Below are 21,053 nucleotides of genomic sequence, written 5' to 3' on the forward strand. Positions count from 1 at the left end.
AGCACTGCTAGCACAGATTTTTTTTTCCTTTGGTTCATACCCATCTCTAGAAACCACAGCTGTTTCATGCTGTGACCTCAACAGAAACATGACTGAGAAGTCTTAATGTGCTAGAAGTAGTTCACATCTTATTTGAAAGTTCAGTTTTCTTCATATTTCAGCTTTGCATGTCCAACTATTCACAGATAGACTTGTGCTCAAATAAGGGGCTTTTCAGAGCTACAGGGATTGGTTTAGGGCCAGCGGATTACAGGTAATCAGTCCCTTCTAAGAGAAGGGCTGCTGAATTGGTTACCAGCTCCTCCAAACCAAGTTTCTCAAAGCTGGTAGATTAGAAACTGGTAGGGGAAGGTGTCTGAATCTAGAATAATACTTTGTTTATTGTGCCCTTCCTTTTCAATTGACCAATGCACCGTGGCATGTTTCATGGCCATTTTGGTGGGTTTCAGCTATGAAAAAATTGGCCAGAGTGATCTAGAGGAGAGTTGAGAGAGACAGGCAGGGAACCGCTGCCGCGGGTGCCACTTGCTGCAGGAAGTATAGAAAGTGCTCTCGTCTCGGATCCTAAGAAGGGATCATGGATCGGTCATGGCGCTGCCTCGGGGTGACGAGTGTGCAGCTGGAGCTGAGGCAAGCATGGCTGATGTGCGAGAGAGCGGCGGCTCGGCGGCAGCTGGGTGGCCCGCAGCCTCGGGCCGCCCCGCGGAAAGCCGGCGGCACAACTCCTCGGCGGCCGCCCCGTTTCCCTGGGTGCCTCCCGCTTTCGGTGAGACAGCGGTCCCGGCGGGGACCGGAGCGAGCTCCCGACCCCGCCTCGAGAGGCGGACACCTGCGGGGGCACGCGAGGAGAGAGGCAGTGCCGGGGCGGCGGGAAGAGCGAGGGGAGCGGGGGACGGCGGCGCCGGCGCTCCGGCTCTGGCACGGCCGCCTGGGAGGGAGGCAGCGGCGGCGCGCCTCGGACTCCGCCTAAGCGGCCCCGAGCTCTCCTCCCTCCTCGCGGCGCCGAGCTCGCAGGAGCAGAGCATCGCATCGCATCGCATCGCATCGCATCGCATCGCTTCGCTTCGCATCGCATCGCTTCGCATCGCATCGCTTCGCATCGCATCGCATCGCGGCGGCGGCACCCGCCCCTCCCGGCCGGCCCGCGGCGCACACCGCCTTCCTGCCTCTCTCCGTCCGCACGCAGCCCCGCCGGCGGCCATCGGGAAGCCCCTGCACCGCGGCACCCCCGCCCCGCACGCCCACCGCCGAGAGGATGGGCTGCGGGCGACGGCGCGGCGGCCCCCGAGCTCCGTGAAGCCGCGGAGACAAAGGGAGCGAGCGGCGGCGCAGCCGGGCTGGGGTGGATGCGAGCAACCATGAAAGGCTGCGTCTCCGCCTCCTCCTCCGCTGCTGCCAGAGAGCTGCTGGCCGCCGCCGCTCGGAGGACTACACTGTGAGGGGGGGCGGAGGAGAGCCGGCGGGGCTCGCCTCGCCGAGGCAGAAGGTGTAAGGGAGAGGCAGAGATAAAATGTCTTCTTCGGCGGGGCCCCGCGGCCCTCGGCCACCCACGGTGCCCCCCCCGATGCAGGAGCTGCCCGACCTGAGCCACCTGACAGAGGAAGAGAGGAACATTATCATGGCAGTGATGGACCGGCAGAAAGAGGAGGAAGAGAAGGAAGAGGCCATGCTCAAGTAAGCAGACGCCCGTCATTCATTCATTCGGTCGCTCATTCATGCGCTGCTCGCGGGCGGGCGGGAGCGGGCCGCTGCCCGGGGCCGCCCCGCGGGGCCCTGCCCGGCACGGAGCTGCCGAGCCGCGGCCGCGGCCTCGGCCCCTGACTTCCTCCTGCCCGCGCCCGGGCAGCCCCTCCCGAAGCGGCGCTGGCCATGGGGGAGCCCGGCGCCGCGGGACGGAGCGGGACGGCGGCCCTCCCCGCCCCCAGGGAGCGGGACAGCGGAGGGCGGGTGGAGAGCCCCACTCGGGGGCGAGGCGTGATCCCTTCGGGGTCCCCGCGACCCCGCCTCTTCCAGGAGGGGCCGCTGGGTGGGGTTGCCCGGCTCACCGGAGCGGCCGTGCTGCCCCCGACTGGCCTGGTCTCGGTCTCGGCCGTCTCCCTCCGCACGGCTCAGGGCTCCGGCCCCGGCGGCTGCCCCGCCCCGCGCCCCGGTCCCCCGCGCGGCAGCGGCTGCGAGCGGCTCGCTGTGGGAGCGGCTCGCGGTAGGGACGGCGAGGCGTTCTTAACTAGGAAATCTATGTAATTAGTCGCGCTGCTCATCGCAGAGGGAAGCGTGCCCGCGTGCTCGCGGGACGGAGCGGGCTGGGACTCTCCGGCCGCACAGAGGGGTGTCGGTAGGTGCCACGTTTGCGCATCAGGTCCCTGGCACTTCTGAAGCTTCACTCCCTCTCGCCCTTCACCCTGGCAAAGAAACACATGTGACCACATTTTCCAGCCTCCTCCGTCAAGAGGTGGCTTCAAACGTAACATTGCCCGCAGTGAGCCATGAGGATAAACAGGTTGAAGCTGTCGCCTGTGGAGGGAGGTGTCAGGTTGGATGGGGCCCTGGGCAGCCTGGTCTGGTATTGAATGTGGAGGTTGGTGGCCCTGCCTGCGGTGGGGGGGTTGGAGATCCACAATCCTTGAAGTCCCTTCCAACCCGGGCCATTATGTGAGGCTGGGATCTGCTCCCCAGCTCCCCATCAGGCCTGCTCTCTTGCTAATGGCTGTGGCAGGTAGGTGAGGGCAGAGTACGCAAAGCCCCAGGTGATCCAGGCCCTGGGTGGCAGGAGGTGGGTCCCCACCTTGCTGCCTGCCGACACACTACTGTGCTCAGTAGGGCCGCTCCCAAGGCGGCACCCACTCTGGGTGCTTTCGGCAGCATCAGATATACCCAGTGACACGGCACAGCTGCACCAGCTGATGGAGCTGCCTCATCTCCTCAGGCTCCTGACTTCTGCCCTCACATGCTGCATTCCGATTTTGCCTCTGCTCTTCCTCATGGGTGTCCTGCTCTAAGTTCTGCATGGGCTGCCGGAGCTGAGGGCAGCAGCATAAGCTGGGCCCAGCGCTGCGTCTCGCAGTGAGAATGTGAGGCTGGGAACGTGATGCTGGGGTCTCGGCTTGGGACAGCGGATGTGGGTTGCTGCTCCTTACCCTGCGGTGTGGCTCTCTCGGAGATGTGCTTTGTGGAGACACATTGTTTTCGTCAATGTGGTGAAATGTGAGCAATGGCTTCCTCTTTAGATTCTATTTATCAGAAGAAAATTAAATGGAGAAATAGTTCAAAGGCTTTAAGCTACATTTATCCTTCTCCCATTTCTTGTCTTCCAGAACAGCTACTTCCCTATAAATATTTAGCTTGTGTTCCTTGAAGAAGATTACTGGTTCTGTGGTGCTGTAGAGCAATACTGTAAATCTTACAGTCGCTGCAAGAATGAACTTTTGTCAGTTGAGATGGTAATTTCTCAGCCTTGTTCTTGTTAACGTGGGGTAGAGGATAAATTTTTTTTTTTTTTTTTCTAAGTTATGCTCTTCTTTCATACTGGTATTTCTGAATTCTGGACTAATACTTCCTTTCCTGTGAAATTATGGGAATTTTTAGGGGTTTCACTGAGTGAACTGGGATACATTAAATATGATTTTTAAAGAGGTAAAAAATTGCAGTTTGTGAATTCATCTTGAAATTACTTGACACTGTCTTCTCAGATTTGTGATATTCAAAGGTTTGTTTCTTACAACAGTTTTTGCAGTTCATAGCAATGACCATCCAGGCCTGAGAAATTGTGATTTTAAGTATACATTTATATTTCTTTAAAGAAAGAGTCGGAAATTAATTGAAAGTACATTGGGAAACTTGTAAACCTTAAAATCGGACAACTGGCTTACAAATTAGATCATGGCAAACAGTTGGATTACTGTTGGCAATTACATGGATCCATCGTGATCCATATGGCAATCATATGGATTACAGTTTGGCTATTACAGAGAACCAGTAGATTTTGAAATCATTTACCTTTTATTTATGCTGAGAACTTAATTCCTTTCTGGGACATGAGTTGGACACATCTTTCCAGAGAGTAACCTTCTTAGGCTGACTTTTGAGACAGTAACTTCCATAATTTTTTGGAGGCTTGTTAGAAATACAAAGTGATTCTACTGGATGACACGGCTATGTTATAAAAGTCATACATTGTCACGTTCTCTTCCTATTATCTTCAGTAAAAGTTGTTCCAATTTTCCAAATGTCCCCAGCTGCCACTTTAAACCACCTGCAGGTACACGTTTCTTCCAGTAACACCCACCTACATGTTTGGAATATCCCTTGGAAGTTAAGGGACCTTAATACTGATCTGTATTGCGAACTAGGCTGCATTCAGCTCTCAGTGGAGCAGAGGTCTGTTACGTGCTGCCTCAGGCATCACGAGGGCTAGAGAGGGGCAGTGTTTCTTGTGTGTTCTGGTTGTCCTGATAGTTAGGAAAACAAGTTTCTACAACACTTTCCAGCGTTCCTTATAGCAGAAAACTGTAAGGAAAAATTACCATTTACTTAAACTATTGTATTCCTCAGCTGATAGTCATATCATTGCAGATCCAAGGAAATTTGAGCTGCTGCTTTGAGTAGATTCTGTGGTCTTCAAGAGAAGGGATTAGGGTCATCAGTGAAGAGACCATGTCCTTCTCCTCCAGGTCTGTACCTCTCTGGCTTCCTAGGCCCATTTCTGACTCTGAGCTAAAAGCATTGTAAAATCCTGCTGCCAGTTCATGCTGACATCAGCATGCACTGCAGCATGCCAGTTTGGGAGCAGGGTGCTCCTGCAAGGAATAGGACAATGTACGATGAAATACTTTCTGTGCTTGCTGTGGGGGTGTGGCAGAAATGCATCTTTCAGTTCGAAACCTGCATGTCTTTTTCCAGAAGCTTGCACTGTCAGTTTGTTGACCTACTGAGTTTCCTTCAATAGTCTAGGGCTGAAGAAACTTGTCAGGCCCTTAGGATAAAGGCAGGCAAGTTGTATGGTGCAATTTTTTTTTTCTTTTTCTTTTTTCCTCCTATGTGTTCCTGGTCAATGGCAGAGACCTTGTCATCCCTTCATCCTTACAACATCAGATTTCAAACCACAGTATGTGGGATTTGTGGAAGGGGAACATTCTATAATCTTGATCTGTTTACTATCTTGGAGCAATGTGCTTGAGGAGTTAAGGTTTTTGTGAAAGTTCCCTCTTTTGCTTTCTTATGAACAACTTCACCTTACCAATGAAGAACACTTTACTAATATTAGCCAATTGCCTTGAAATTAGTGTTGCATCTAAAGGCATCAGCATTTTTGCACCATGTCACTAGGTGCTCTTGAGAATAGTTATGCTTCTGTGCAGTGAAGTGTAGTCCTGGCCTGGTATATAGCTCTGGAGACTCAAATCCACACAAACAGTTTGATGCTTACCTGGCACAATGTAGAAACTGAGGCACCTTGCGTGCACTTCACAGATCTTTCTGTAGTGGTGCAGCAGAGAAGTTGGTTGTCCCTGCATGTCCAGAGCTTATATAGCTCCCAAGCATGTGCCTTAGCTGCAGGCATGTCTGCTGCCTGACTTAGGCCTAAGCCCATTAGGGAGTCACAAACTACACTGTCACATGCTCAAGTCCTCTGAAAGAGCTGATTATTATACAGTGCGTGTATAGTGCACATTGATATTCAACCATTAACTCAAAATGATAATACAGCAACACGTAGGTGATAGGTGGAGTTACTGCTTCTTTCTACTTTAAGTGCTAATAGCCTGATGGCTAGAAAGTGGTTGCCTAAACCAAGCACACTTCCCAGTCTGAAGAACTCTGTCCTACAGAAGTGCCATTCTGGTATTGCTCAATAGTTTGGCTCCTTATATGGAGAAGAACGAGAAGTTTATGAGCTCGGGAGCCTAACTCAGTAGTGAGCCTGATAGAGCTCTCCTTGCAAGTGAAGCTCTCATGCTACATTCATCTGGTTACCCAGGGCTATTAAGCCTTTTTTAGAAGAGTCAGAATAGTTGAAAGGACTGAGAGCTCTGGGAGGAGAAGGAAGTCCTTCTCCTTCCAGCTTTACAGTGATAACATCAGATTTTGGGGATGTCTGATCATTCTGGTCTCCAGCAATTCTGTCAATTGGAGCGTGATCTTTCAGACCCATGCTTCCACTGTTCCTGCACTGTTTGTGAAGGACAGTGGTAGAATGTGTCACAGCCTCCCCTGCAGACTCATTCACATAAAAAGCATTTTTTCCTGTTCTATGTGGGTAGGTAATACTGAAGCTGAAAGAGGTTTGAGTTGAGTGGTTAATGTTTCTAGCCTGAAGTACAGATGTAGAATGGTTGACTCTTTTGTGACTAACAAATTATGGGGATGCAAGAGAAGGAATTTTTTCAGTGAGGATAAAGAAAGAAACAAACAGTCATTTACAAAAATGAAAAAAAAAACCAAACACCTAAAAAAACAAACCAAAACCCAACCCAACAAACCAGACAATTTTTTTAAGGAAAAATAGATTAAAAATTTCAAGTGTACATTCAAACATAGACAGCCTGAGACAACTATATTATTTGTATGTACAAGGTACCTTGAAGATAAATAACGCTAGGGAATATGCAGCAAATTTCAATCATAGACAAATCACAGAACTGCATATGCTTATATGGATGTACTTAAGCTTAAATTTGCTCATGTGCCATTGTGTGCTTTGTCTCACTGGGTTAGTTAAGTACTATGTGAGAACATGAGAGCTGTGAACACATAACTGAGCTCCAGTTCTGTTCAGCTGTGGGCTTTCAGGGCCCAAAAGAATCATACACTGCATGGATAGCCAGAGTATTTCTCTCCTTGTGGAAAAGTAGCTTATCCAAGGGGGAACAACTGTAACTCAGTGTTAGATGGATTTAATAAAAATAAATTAGAAAAAGCTTCCTAACTACCACGGCAGTAATTTTTTGGAGCAACTTTAAGTGGAGGCAAAAACTCTTGCTACACCTCTGATGGGATTTAAGAAGAAGGTGGAAGAGCTCATTTTTCAATGTATTGGCAATAGTTGGAAACTTAACTCAGGGACTTAGACATTTTGTTGAACTTTTATAACTCTAGTTGAGTAGCTCTAGAAGAGAAGCTAACAGGCACTCAAAATGATCCTAGCTTTTGAGAGTTGTTTCAAGAATTGCTATGGGAGTGGCAGTTAACAATTAGGGAAAAGGTGATTTTAACACCCAATTTTGACCATATAGTATGGTGCATAACCTTGATTTTAGTAGAATTCAGGGGTATTGGAGCTGCTCTATTCTTAGGGCTGCTAAATCCTGAAGTTAGTTGTCTTTGCTTAGAATCTGATGTGATGAGAGAGGTTTCAAGATAGGCCATATAATTTCCTGTGTGCAACCAGAAGCTTCCATGCTGAACTACTAGCTACATAACTGTAGTTTAACAGATTGGCCAGGAGGCATGTGCTCTTAACCAATTTCCTGGAGACAGTTTGTTTCCTTCTCCATTTCTAACATTTGGACTATACCTAATATTGGCAGAAAACACTGAATACTGCTTGAAGCACAGTGGCAACTGCTGCCACCTTCATTTTATATTCTATTTACAGGTAAAATAGGGACCTAGGGCTCCATGAGCACCTTAGCCTGAATGGTGTAAACCTGCTGATGTTAATTCTACTTCCATAAGTATGAGGAAAAGAAGAAGTAACACCATTCTTCTTCCTTTCTGTTGAAACTGGGACACTTGGCAGAAATGAAAGCAAGAGTCATAGGGCCATCATGAGGAAGACTATACTATCTTTAGGATGTAGCTTCTTAAGTCTATCTTTAATCCCACTGAGAAGACAAAAGAAGAATCAAGAGTTCTGGGAACTGCTTGTGCATTTGAAAGCAAGGAAGGAGAGGATAAAATAGATAAATAGTATAGAAACTCCTTTGTTGTTGCTTATTCTTCCTGTGGTCACGTGAATTTCACTTTTCCTTCTTTCATCAAAGGAGACCAAATTGCATTGGATGGGGGGCTGCAAGGAGAATATTCATGGCTTTCAGGAAATTTCATAGGATTGGTAGCATTTTTTTAAGCAGGATGGTGAACTGAGTAATACAAGGACACTACTATATGCAGTCAAAATGTGTACATACAACTGCATATAGTCATGGTAATTACAGGACAATCACAGGCCATTCTTCTGGGGTCCATCTCACCAGGAGGCAGGAGAAGGAGACTGTCAGCAGAAAAGTGGCACTGGTGCTTTTCAACATCCTTATCAATGATACAGACAGTGGGATCATGTGAGCCAACAGCAAGTTTGCTGATGACACCAACCTGTGTGGTGCAGTTGAGTTTCAGAGGAAGAGATGCCATCCAGATGGACCTGGGCAGGCTTGAGGAAAGTACCCATGAGAGCTATAATGAAGTTCTACAAGGCCAAGTGCACCGAGCTGCACTTAGGTTGAGGTAATCCCAGATGCAAATACAGACTGGGAGAAGAGCTCCCTGAGAATAGCTCTGCTGAGATGGACTTGGGGGTCCTGAAGCTGAACGTGAGCCATCCGTGGCTCTTGCAGCCCAGAAAGCCAATATCCTGGACTTCTTCAAAAGAGAGGCGGCCAGCAGAGAGAAGGAGATGATTGGCCCTCTCTACTCTGCCGTTGTGAGGCCTCATCTATAGTACTTTGTCCAGGCCTGAGGCCCTCAGCTCAAGAAAGACATACAGCTGTTGGAGTGGATGCAGAAGAGAGCCACAGGGATGATCAGAGTGCTGAAACACTTCTCCTTTGATGACAAGTTGGAAGTGCTGGTTTTATTCAGCACATAGACGTGAAGGCTTCAGGGAAACATCACTGTGGCCCCTCCAGTATTTCAGGGGAGTTTATAAGCAGGAGGGAAACTGACTAAAAGAGGGGAGATGAAATAAAAAATAAGATAATCAGGGTTGGTCTTTTTTTTCTTTTATATTCATTATTCTCTGGGTTTTAAATGATCTTTTCATGTGAAAATACATACTTTTGCACGTTAGCTATATTAACTTCAGAATCATTTTGGCATTTGACATCAGGCAGCTAAATTTTGTACTGATTGAATGAAATTGCAAAGATGTTGATGAAAACATAATGTGAAAGCTCGAGCTATGAAAGGACATGAACAACCTATGATAATTTCAGTTAATTTAGGTGATAAGTCTGCTTGGTGTTGTTATTTATAATAATGTTGACAATGCGAAAATGTTGACATTGCATGAAAAGCTTAAGCTGTATTGTTAAATGTTCTGCCAAATGGCTATGTGTTTTTAGGTATAGATGTGGAACATCAAAACAGCTGGCTGATGGAGTGCCTAGTGCATGAGGCTAGGCAGTTGAGAAGAAAGGACAGAATTTATGAGAACTCTAGATTATCCTATTTTAACTATATTGATTTTGACTCTGGATGCCACCTGCAAAGTATCAGGGTAATGGGTCTGCATCTTATGGATGAGAATTACAAGAGATTTTATATGTGTATGTGTGCTTGTGCCTAAGAATATGGAACCAAACTGTACAGAAATATGTACAAGCTATTTTATAGGTTTTAGTTGCGATATTATGTTGCTTGATATATGGAGAGCATCCTGGTGAAATTTGATCAGGGGCTGAAAATGGGGAACAATTTTGCCTGCAGATGTATTGCGACAGGTGACACAGTTAAACAAGTTGCTGCCATGGGCCAACAAACGGCTGCACTGATGTGGTCTTGTGCCTTCATTGAGTTTGATTAACTTCAGTGAGTCTCTTCCTCAGAACAAGTGTCACTGAAAGCACATCTGCTCAGTGGAGTAAAACTTAAGTGTTGTTGAGTCTTTCAGGTGGGATGCTTCACTGTATGTCTTTTATTTTGCAGAACGAAGCACATATTTCTCAAATGCATTCAGTAACCATTTTATTATTCCATAAGCTTTATGTAAAAAGTGAAATTCAGAGAGGTGAAACCGAAGCATGACTATCAACAAAAAAAGCCAAAAAACATTAATCACTATACAAAAGTGTGTCTTTTTCTTTAAATTGCTTTTTGATTCTTTTTACCCCTAATTTCTTTCAGTCTTAATTGTGTATTTTGTTTTTCTTTGTTTTCTCTTTCAAATTGTTTTTCAATACAGTCAGATAAAGGAACTGCATTCATTCAGAGGTGGAGATTGCAGTTATATGAATTAGTTCTGATACTGTATATGTAAAAAGTATGTAAGTCTTTTGAGATGAAATGCAAAGTACATTTTTCTTACATTTAGAGCAAAATTAGATATTGATTTTTTTTTTAATGTGAAATCCATTCTAAGAATATATCACTAGCATATTGTGATTCTTCTGTGTTTTACATGATATGATATTGATTATAGTTTTTAAATTTAAAAGCAAAATCTCTGTGTAATTTATTTTGCAAATTCTTGGTAAAACTGCATTATCTTAAAGCAAAGCATCCCCCCTTTAAAAAGAGAGCATCCATCTTTTAAAAAGAGTCTCTCAAGAATAGTATCATTCACTGTAAAATAACTTTAATTATGCATTGTTTGGTCTAGACTGACCAGTTCAGAGAATTTAGAAGTCTGGTCACTTGTAAATTCTCTTTTTCTGGTGGCAGTGTTTCAAGTTCTAATCTTGTCCCCATCTGAGCGGATTTAAATGGTTCATGTGGAAAAAGAGCTGGTAAGTTCTGGTTACAAGCCAGGTGACACAGTGCTCTGCCTTCATCTAACCACACTGTTCTGATTCTTCCTTTTTTGGTTTCTATCCCTTATGGGATCAAATATATTCAAGCTGAGGCTTCCTTGAGGTAGAATTAGTGAAGATGAGGGAAGACTTGAGGAGAACAGCAACAATTGTAGTGCTTCCTATTATTGCAGAGGTTTGTTCTCTTGTTTTTTAGAGGGTTTTGTAGTTCAGCAATGCTTTCAGCTCTGTCCTTGTAGAACTGATGGTCAAATGTTTTTTTTTTTTCTGTCTGCGTTTAACTGTTTGTTGTATTTCCTACAAATTGAGACCTTGTCAGAATGACGCATCATTTCTGTCAACTTGAGGTGGATTACTGCAACATATTTTACATGGAATTACCCTTGAAGACAATCCTGTTGATCTCATATTGTGCTTTTTTTCTTTTTCTCACTGTTTGCTATTGCATGTATTTTGGGTTAGAGCAATGGTTTGTTTCCTATTTACTGGTAGATTAATGGAGGTCAACTGAGACCACAGAAGGCGTTCTTAAAGTAGAGAAAACAGGGAACTTCCATGCACAGTTTCAGTGGAGGGACTTCAAATTTGAGAATTTTTATGGATGTCAAATGGTGATGAACTTTCTGCAAGGGCAACTTTTGTTATATGAAAGTTGCAGAGGTGAGTAGGACCTAGTCTTCCTTGCATTTTATTTAAGAGTGTTAAATACCAGGTGTTAAATTTGAAGACAGGCCTTCGCATGTCTGGCATTCATAAATAAACCAAGGAAATCAATAAGTAACTTCAGTAACTGCCAGCCTTTTGACTCCCTTGTCAGAGGCCAGGAACTGAATGAACAAGAAAATTAAAAGGGTTTTCCCTGACAGCAGAGGAAAAGTCGTGTTTCTTCTAGGTTAAAGCTGAGGCCACTGAGAGTATGGTTAAGCTTCTTTTTTTCTGTTACCACAGCTGATCTGAATTTTTTTTGTTTGTTTGTTTTAATACTGTGGAGTGGGACTGCGGGTATGTATATGATAACTGTGGAAGAATGGTGACAGCAAGGAAGCTGTACTTGTGCTCTCTTGGACCTCACCAACAGGTCATGATGGAGAGAGGGCTGGATCAGACTGATGCACAGTACTGCCTGGTTTCCCACCCTTGTGGCAACTGCAGACAGAAGGAACTGATGTACAGAGGCAGCCTCCTGTGGGGTTTTCTCTCCCGGAATGGAATGTCTGTGTCTGAACATGGGTATCTGCTACCACTTCAGAAGTCCAGTGATACCTTCCTTGCTTTGACCTGGGCCTCACATGATGTATAAGACTGCTTTCAACACTTACTGGGCTTTTGCATCCCATCTTTGATTCCCTGCTCTACTGAGGGCAAGGCCTTCCTAATCTGAGTTTATGTGCAGGAGGAGAGAGTTGGGAAGCTGGTTACTGTTTTAAATCCTGGGGAATTCAGGAGCAGGCTGCGGTTTTGGTAGCTGGCTGGCTCTAGGTTTCCTCAGGCACATCATGGGTAGGTACTTCCTCATCTGGAGGCTGCCCTAGGGTTAGTAAAAGTGAGTTACGTTTGTATAATCCATATTTCATTTTTATCTTTTTAATTCTGAGTCACATCATAGCTAAGGTTTTCAGCGTCCTCGCTGGATTACTGAGAAAAAGATTGCAAAATAGTTGGTATTTTGCACTGGGTTGGCAAGGCTATTTGCTAGAAAAACTGCGGTTGCTTAGTTGCCACAGGAGAGGAAGAAAGAAGGGAGGAGAACATGGGAGTGCAGATTGTGGCCTTGTGAGGGACAGCAGGAATAGGAAAACTATGCAGCAACTGGGTGGGAAACCTTAAGAAAATACATGTCACTTAAGACTCAGAAGGTTGAACTCTGAGGGTATATAGGAAGGTCTGCGGGGATCAAACAGGAAGAATATATGATGGAAGAAAGATAGGAAGAGAAAGCTGGAATTAGCTAGGATGGAAGCCTGAAAGTGGGCAGTGAGTGATGCAAATGCCTATTTGACTAGTACAGAGCAAGTGTAAAACAGCACTTCTGCACACTGAGAATTAGGTAATGAAAAGTGATGGATCCTCTGGTAACAGACCCAAGACCTGCATATTTATGCGTCCATTTCATTTTGGGCTTGAACAGTAGATAGTTAAGCAAACAGATCAGGAGAAGATGAACATTTATTGTCAGTGTAGAAATAAATGGCAAGTAGAAAATAAAAAGAATGAGAAATGCTCAGTGTGTGAGCCAGTCTCATGATTGTGAAGGGAGGAGCCTGAGTCACTTGGTTCAGAAGCTCAGGATTTGGCAGTGATGCTTTCCTGGCTCTCTGCTAGCTTGGGTGGTGTAGTGAGAGCATCCTAAAACACAGGGGTGCTTGACTAAGAGTGGTGCAGGACCTCACTACGTTTGAATCTGATGTTCACAGAAACTCAACATTTTACAGTATTGCCTAACTGTTTTTGGCCTGCCTCTAAATTTCTGACTGGAATGTGGGTCTGTGTAAGAGATCTGGTCTGGTGTGACAAGGAGGAGGGTAGTGAGGTCTTAAGTTGTAGCAGAGGACTTAGAAACTCAGCACAGACAAAGTTCCTAAATCTGATCCAAATTGCTGTTTCCAAAGCAGTTTGCTGCGTTAACTCAGTCTTAGAATTTTGGGGCTTTTGTGATTTTGAATGTTTGAAATTTGCTTCAGCTGTATTGTTTTACAAAGACGACTGTTTCTGGTTATGAAAGAGCCTCTGCTGTCATAGGAGGATTGTGGAAAGGCTCCACACCAGGAGTTTACTTTCCTAATGGCGTAAACAGACAAAAGGGAGAAGAGATATGAAGAACACGAGTAGGTCAGCTGTAAGACAGAACTAAATATTATGTTAGTTTCAAAGTTTATAGGCAGGGTGCCATGTGCCTGTGTCTGTCCAGCCTTGTCATCTCCAGCCTGACATATTGGAGGTTCAGTGCATGTTCAGATTAATCTGTGCAGGCACATTGCCTGAGGGAATAGTGTGTTTGTGTGCTTCTGTTTTTAATTAAAGGTGGCATCTCTGCTTTTTGGGTGGGTAAAGAATGGAGTTAAGAGGGATCAGCTGAATGGAAAGAAAAAGGAGTAAAGGAAGTTGAAGTTTGAAGAGAGGGTGCACATACAGCTGGAAGATTAAGCAGGTGAGGAGAAAGAACAATGGGGACAAATAGATCTCTATGTGCAGCAGAGAGTTTAATCAAAACTGTAGAGAGTGTTCAGAGTATCTAAAGGTCCCAGCTTTGCTGAATCAGCAGCTGCTCTTGGCCAGAGAATCTTTCTGGTACTTTTCTACTATGCACTCCTCTATGTGTCTTTATGTAAAAGTAAGAATAACTGGCTCACACATGCAACTGGATAATTGTTCCGCAGTAGGCATAGGTGCCAATTTTAACCAGTAATGGCTGAGGCACGATGGGGATATGGAGACAAATAAAGAGGTCTCTGCAGAGGATCCTGAAGTAGAATCCATAAAGGAGCACTTACAGCTGGGTTCTTCATTACCCTTTTTCTTAAAGTAGAAGAACCACTTTGGCTGTAGAACAAACCTTACATTCACAATGTCTGGAGACTCAGCAATGCTGTGGTTAACTCAGAACTAAACCCTGACTATCCTGGGCTGCTCTTGCTCTTTCTTTTCTGGATGTTGTAGAAAGTATAAGTTTTCCAAATCAGATAAGCAGTAGTGTCATCCTGTGTCTTGGAAGACATAAGAGAGATATGAAAGAGGCAAAAAAAAAAAAAAAAGTATGGATGCTACATTTGGGAAGGATGACTATAGTAAGTGATTAAGCTTAGTTTAACTGATTTGGATGGCCATAAAGGTGGAAGGGTGCGGACTTCAGTATGGAACAGTATCTGTCCCTGTGTGATTGTTAAAGGATGAACAACAAAATCTCAAATGCAGTACATACAGTCATGTCTTCACAGTGATATAAGCAAAAGTAATTGTTCGGATGCTGCTGGTGACCACAAGTGTAGACACAAAGAGGCAGCAGTCAAAAAAAAAAAAAAAAAGAAGAAACAACACACTTAGTATGACATTCATTTGCCAGAGAAGAGGGGGAAAAAAAGTCACAGCTCATAGGTCCTGGTGGCCATCCATCACAAGAGCAAGGTCATGGATGCTGCTATTATTCAGGAAACATTTATTTTCAATTAAAATAAAGTACCTGAAAGGTACCAATCGTTCATACTGAGTTGTTCAATCACAACTTAGATGCAATATCCAGAGCATGTGCTGGAGTCAAGCAGTTCTGGAGGCATCACTTCAAGTTGAGGTGGTGATTAATTTCCCAGGTCTTTGGTGATTTTGGCTAAACTTTGAGGGTAGAGGTTTGCCAGAAGTGCTAACTGTGGTGGAAGCTTACTAATTCAGCTGCTTGTTTGCTAGAAATTACAATCAGAGTATCTGATTTTTTTTCAAAGTTGCACTGAGCTGCCATTATGCTCAGTCTAACTGTAGCCAGCAGTCTTGTGACAAGCGTCTGCAGTAATTATCAGTCATTGTCATCCAGGAAATTGTTCTGCCAGTGCTACTCTGAGATTTGTACTTCTTGATTTCACTTTAAGAAAGAATCAGAGTGAATGCTAAATTATTGGGCGGAGGCGTAGAATCATAAAATGCTTTGGGTTGGAAGGGACCTTTAAGATCATCTACCTCCAACCCCCTGCTGTAGGCGGGGACACCTCCCTCTAGACCAGGTTGCTCAAAGCCCCATCCAGCCTTGTCCTGAATGCTTCCAGGGAAGGGCATCCACAGCCTCACTGGGCAACCTGTTCCAGTGTCTCACCACCCTCACGGTAAAGAATTTCTTCCTAGTATCTAGTCTAAATCTGCCATCTTCCAGTTTAAAACCATTTCCTTTTCCCTCATCCTGTCACTACCTGCCCTTGTAAAAAGTCCCTCCCTAGCACTCCTGTAAACCCTTCAGGTACTGGAAGGCTGGCATGAGGTCCCCCTGAAGCCTTCTCCAGGCTGAAGAACCTCAAACTGTCTCAGCCTGTCCCCACAGGGGAGGTGTTCCAGCCCTACGATCATCTTTATGGCCCTTCTCTGGACCCACTCCAGCAACTCCGTGTCCTTGTGCTGGGGGCTCCAGAACTGGATGCAGTACTCCAGGTGGGGCTTCACAGGAGCAAATTAGAGGGGCACTCCCTCAACTTTCTGGTCATGCTTCTCTTGATATAACCCAGGATATGGTCTGTCTTCTTGGCTGCAAGTGCACATTGCTGGCTCAGGTTGAGTCACCAAACGTCCCAAATTCTTCTCCTCAGTGCTCTCAAGCTGTTCTCTGCCCAACCTGTGCTTGGGATTGTCCCAAACCAGACTTGAGATGCAATTAACCTTTGTGCTTTGCATGCTCCTGCTTTGGAGAAGTTTGAATTTGCCTCTACCTCAGTTTTGCATTTGCTAATTTGAGATAATGGTTGGTTTTCTCTTCCCTTCTGTTGTCCATCTGCTTTCTTCCTTACTTTTTTTTTTTTTTTTTTTTTTTTTTTTTGGTCTCACTGACACTCTTTCACTCCTTTCCTGTGTGTTTGGAGAATCTGAGAATCTCCAGACTTTATTTAATCTGTGTTTAGGGTTCTGTTATAGGGGTTGCTGCCTGCTGGGAAGCTGAACCTCATCCTTTGAAGGTGATCATTTGCCAGGGGTCAGATATGAGTCAAATGATTATGGCAAATCATAGAATCGCTCATGTTGGAAAAGACCTTAAAGATTATCAAGTCCAACCACAACCTAACCATACTACTCAAACTCTAACAACCCTCTGCTAAATCATGTCCCTGAGCACCACATACAGATGGTTTTTACACACATCCTGGGATGGTGACTCAACCACCTCTCTAGGGACTCTATTCTAGTGCTTAACAACACTTTCAGCAAAGAAGCTTTTCCTGATATCCAACCTAAACTCACCCTGGTGCAATTTAAGCCCATTTCCTTTTGTCCTGTCACTGGTGAGAAGAGACCAACCCCGCTCTCGCTGTGAGCACCTTTCAGATATTGGAAGAGAGCAATAAGGTCTCTCCTCTGCCTCCTTTTCCTCAGACTAAACAGCCTTCAGTTCCTTCAGTCTCTCCTCACAGGGCATGTTTTCCAAGCCCTTCACAAGCCTTGTTGCCTTTCTTTGGACCTGCTCCAGCACCTCAGTGTCCTTTCTGTACTGAGGGGCTCAAAACTGAACACAGTAATTGAGGTGAGGCCTCACCAGTGCAGAGTTCAGGGGCAGGATGACTTCCCTAGTCCTGCTCACCACACCATTCCCGATTCAAGCCAGGATGCAAAAAAGGATATGAAAGTATTACACAGGATTCACAGTGCAAGGAATAACTATTTGATGATGTTAGTTTAACAGCAAGCTGAACACTGTGCTCACAAGAAGGGTTTGTGTTGTTGCTTTCAAACTTGGAAATTTGATGTAGTTAATTCAGTTGGGTCATCTATCATCTATGTAAGCATAACTTTGTCATTTACTAAAACACAGTTGAGAATGCACCTAAATCACCTCACCTGCTTTTTACCATCCAAAATTTGCCGTGCAGATAGCTGATGTATCCAAATGCTGACTAATGGAGCAGCTCTTTGCCAGAACCACATCAGACTGTTGCAGTCTCCAGGTTCTAATAGAGAAACACAGATCCCATTGTTTGGATTTGATGTGCGTGCTCCCTGCGTGTTGTGACTGCATAAAGATTTGAAACACTTAACGACCAGCATTTCTTCGTGTGTTGAAATTTCATGCTTTGGTGGTGTTTGATGGCAGCAAACATTGTTTCCTGTATGAACAGGGAGCATGTTTAACAAAACTGTATTTGCATAAAAATGCATTCCATGAGTAAATGAGAGTGAAAAGGATGTTCAAACATCACCTGGTCTCATTTCCTTAGAAATGAACCTAGTATCAGAGCTGTTAACCCATAAAATGTCACAGCAATATTTCCCCTTAGGCGTTTTTGCGATTGTTTGAAAAACTGTGTGTTGCTTATTCCAATCTCCCTTCCAAAATTCTCTCCCTCAGCACCTGTTTTTTACATATTTTGGATGTCATTTGATTCTTAAGTGATTTGTTTTTAAACATTAAAGAAAATATTGAAGGGAATTTTGCAAATCCTACTTGTCAGACTTTTATATAAATAAATGCAATCGATATAGAGAAGAAAGTTATTTTAATCTTTTTTTTTTTTTTTTAGCCAATACAGGATCTGCATATAATGCTAAGAATAAATTGAGCTCCAATTTTTTAACAAAAGAGATTTAAAAAATCCTATTTACATCTTCTGTTAATTTTCTCTATTGTTTTAGTTCATTTAAAGGCTGAAGCCGAGGCCACACTTCTCCATGAGGCATTTAATATGAAAATCTTTCTTGTCTACTTGTAAAGAAAATCTAAATTAGTTCATCAAAGGGGCCGTCTGAATTTTTTAATATTCTTTTTCTGAGGGCTCCATGTCTTAATGTAAAGTTGTATTTAAATCACATTCTTGTTATTGCAGAATTCAAATTATATTGGAATGAGAAGTCTCGCTGCTTTCTAGACCTTATTTGGCCCTTAATTAGACAGTATAAACCTTGGTTTAGTGTCTAATAAGGAGCAAATAAAAGAATTTGGAAAGATAATTTTAATTCTTAGTGCAGGAGAGACAGTTTTCTGTGCCACAAAGTCCAGGACGCTACTGGAAAATCTAACGGCTGTTTTAGAGACCACAGATCCTAAGGAGCAATCAGCTTTCAGTCTTTAAAAAGTGGCTCCTCCAAAATCTCCATGGCTCCTCAAGAACCAGGGGTTCTGCAAATACCAAGGGATTTTCGTCATTTGTTTTTCTCTTTAACCTCAAGGGGAAGGGCACACTACTGATTAACAAATATACATGCAATTACAGGTTGCTGAGCGTGTGTGTGTACACATTGATAGTATTTTGAAAACAGTGGCAGTTTGTGACAAACTAGTTTATACTAAAGAGAAAAAACTTGGGTTCCAGGTTTCGAAAGTAGCTCCATAACTATGCCAACTTTTAGAAGAGCTTATTCAGCAATGTGCAGAAAAATCAATGCCCAGAAGAACAAAACATGTGTTGAAGAGCCGTTCCTTAAGCTAAATATTTCAGCCATGAGAAAAACAGCAGTTTGTGAATTTGGAAGTATACCTTTATAGGACCTGGTGCCAGTGCCCTGATCATCCAGTCTCGATTTTTGCCACTCACACTTTCCTTTTCCCTCTGCCTTTACTCTGCAATGAACATGAAGTGTTGGGTGTGTTCTGATGGCTTGTTAGGTGTGGAGATCTAAATAGAAATGAAATAGCTGAAATGCTCGATAAAACTAGAATTTCAAATTTTCTCTATTTATTTTAAAGTACGGTGTGTGCCTTCTGATTGTAATTATTGATCTCCTGGTCTCCAATGGCATGTGGTGGTGTATATTTGTGCAAGTTTTTACAGGTGCAAGTTTGTCTTTTTAAATGCATACTGCAGTAGCTAATGTGGAGTTTCCTGCAGTGAGTAACATAGCATAGGTGGGTGGTTGGTATATTGGAAATTTGTACTAGAAGCAGGAAAATTGGATTTTGTAATCTCCTACTCACTTGTTCCATTACTGTTTATGTACATTTAAGAGGCAGAGATGAGACTGGTTGATGCTGTGCTAAGGAGTGGAGAATGTTGTAAGAATGGGAACTGTTTGGGCCTTTTAGTAGCTCCTGTCTGAATTTTTTTTCTTATATTGGACTATTTTACGTTGAAAAATGTAAGGAAATATTTGTTTTAATTGATTCTAGATGAACTGTGCTGAAAGTCCTTTATTATTTTCTTAATATTTTTAGTGTGCTTTTTTGTTCATAGATACTCTGTGTTTTCTGATTGATTCAGCATGAAATTTTCCTTTAGGCAGCATATAATATACACATAGGAGAATCATCATAGAATCACAGAATGGCCTGAGTTGAAAAGGACCACAATGATCATGTAGTTTCAACCCCCCTGCTGTGTGCAGGGTCACCAACCAGCAGACCAGGCTGCCCAGAGCCACATGCAGCCTGGCCTTGAGTGCCTCCAGGGATGGGGCATCCACAACCTCCTTGGGCAACCTGTTCCAGTGCGTCACCACCCTCTGTGTGAAAAACTGCCTGCTAATATCTAGCCTGAACCTTCCCTGTCTCAGTTTAAAACCATTCCCCCTTGTCCTATCACTATTCACCCTTCTAAACAGCCATTCCCCCTCCCGTTTATATGCTCCCTTCAAGTATTGGAAGGCCACAATGAAGTCTCCCCAGAGCCCTCTCTGGAAGGACGGTCTGCTTTCTTCAAGAAGGCACAGTAAGGAGGAGACTAGCTACTACAGACATGTTTGGGTGGAAGCCTACTTCAGTAATGTGTCTTGGTAACATGTATCTGTGGGAACAGAAGGATGAGAAAAACAGTCTTTACATATTGTTTAAATGTTCTGAAAAACATTTTTTTTCCTATGTGTTTATATCAAATATAGCTAGGAACATGTATTCTTAATTGTTGCTGACACAGAAACATACAATGCAGCTCTTGCTCCAAATCAATCCTCTCTTCTGCCTGCCCATTTCCTCTCTGTGCTCTCATTCTTCCCCATTCACTCCTCTTCATTTCCAAGTCCTGGTCTCTTTCCTTCAGAGCTTAAGCACATGTGGCCTTCCTTTGCTTCCTGACAATTTCTGCTTGTATTTTTATTATCCCAGCTCCTTTGAGGATCTTATTTGTGAGATGCCTTGCCTTCCTCATATCCAACCTTTGACCTAAACCAGCAGCCACCCATTTTGTACATTTCAGTAGCATTCATCATTCTCTTTTAACTGTATGCAAATAAAACAGCCATGTCGTTGTATTCATTAAAATATCCCCTTTCCAAAGATGCTAAAAAGTGTTGTGTTTTGATGAGGTTAACAAAACAAAGCCCACATGGAACTTGTAAGCCAACCTTTAATGAAATAAGAATCAAAAAAGGTCAGAAATAGTTTTGAATGGTTATGTCAGGGTAATGTGAGTTTTGTTTAGATCAGGTACTTATGTTTGTTCAACCTGTGTTCAGAACACAAACTGCTTGCTTTTTCTGGAAAGCATAACTTAAAGTAACTGGTAGCTGGTAGCAGACCCACACACTTTTTCACTACTAGAGAACTGATAGTTAAGATCCGAAGGCTGCTATTCCTCTCATTTGCTTTATGTTCCTTGTCACAAAGGTGCTTATGGTAGGAGAGATTGAGCATAGCTCAATATTTCTATTCTGTACAGTAGACTGAGCTTTTTTATGTCTTTGAAGTTGCACTGTTCTTGTTCTGAATTCTACACAAATTGAACTCTGAGCGTGTGTAAATAATTAATGTACATTAAA

General features: G+C 43.9%; 1 protein-coding gene across 1 annotated transcript in view; it reads left to right on the forward strand.

The window, feature by feature from the left end:
* Positions 1-1,510: 1,510 nt before the first annotated feature.
* Positions 1,511-21,053, forward strand: part of LOC122191905 (regulating synaptic membrane exocytosis protein 1-like) — a 106,319-nt gene continuing 86,776 nt past the window's right edge. Inside the window, exon 1 of the mRNA XM_042892313.1 lies at positions 1,511-1,674. Coding sequence (XP_042748247.1) covers positions 1,511-1,674 — 164 coding nt within the window. The remainder of the gene's footprint in view (positions 1,675-21,053) is intronic.

Source organism: Lagopus leucura, unplaced genomic scaffold (genome assembly GCF_019238085.1).
Source record: "Lagopus leucura isolate 7727_CA_CO unplaced genomic scaffold, USGS_WTPT01 Super-Scaffold_73, whole genome shotgun sequence".
Taxonomy (NCBI): Eukaryota; Metazoa; Chordata; class Aves; order Galliformes; family Phasianidae; genus Lagopus; species Lagopus leucura.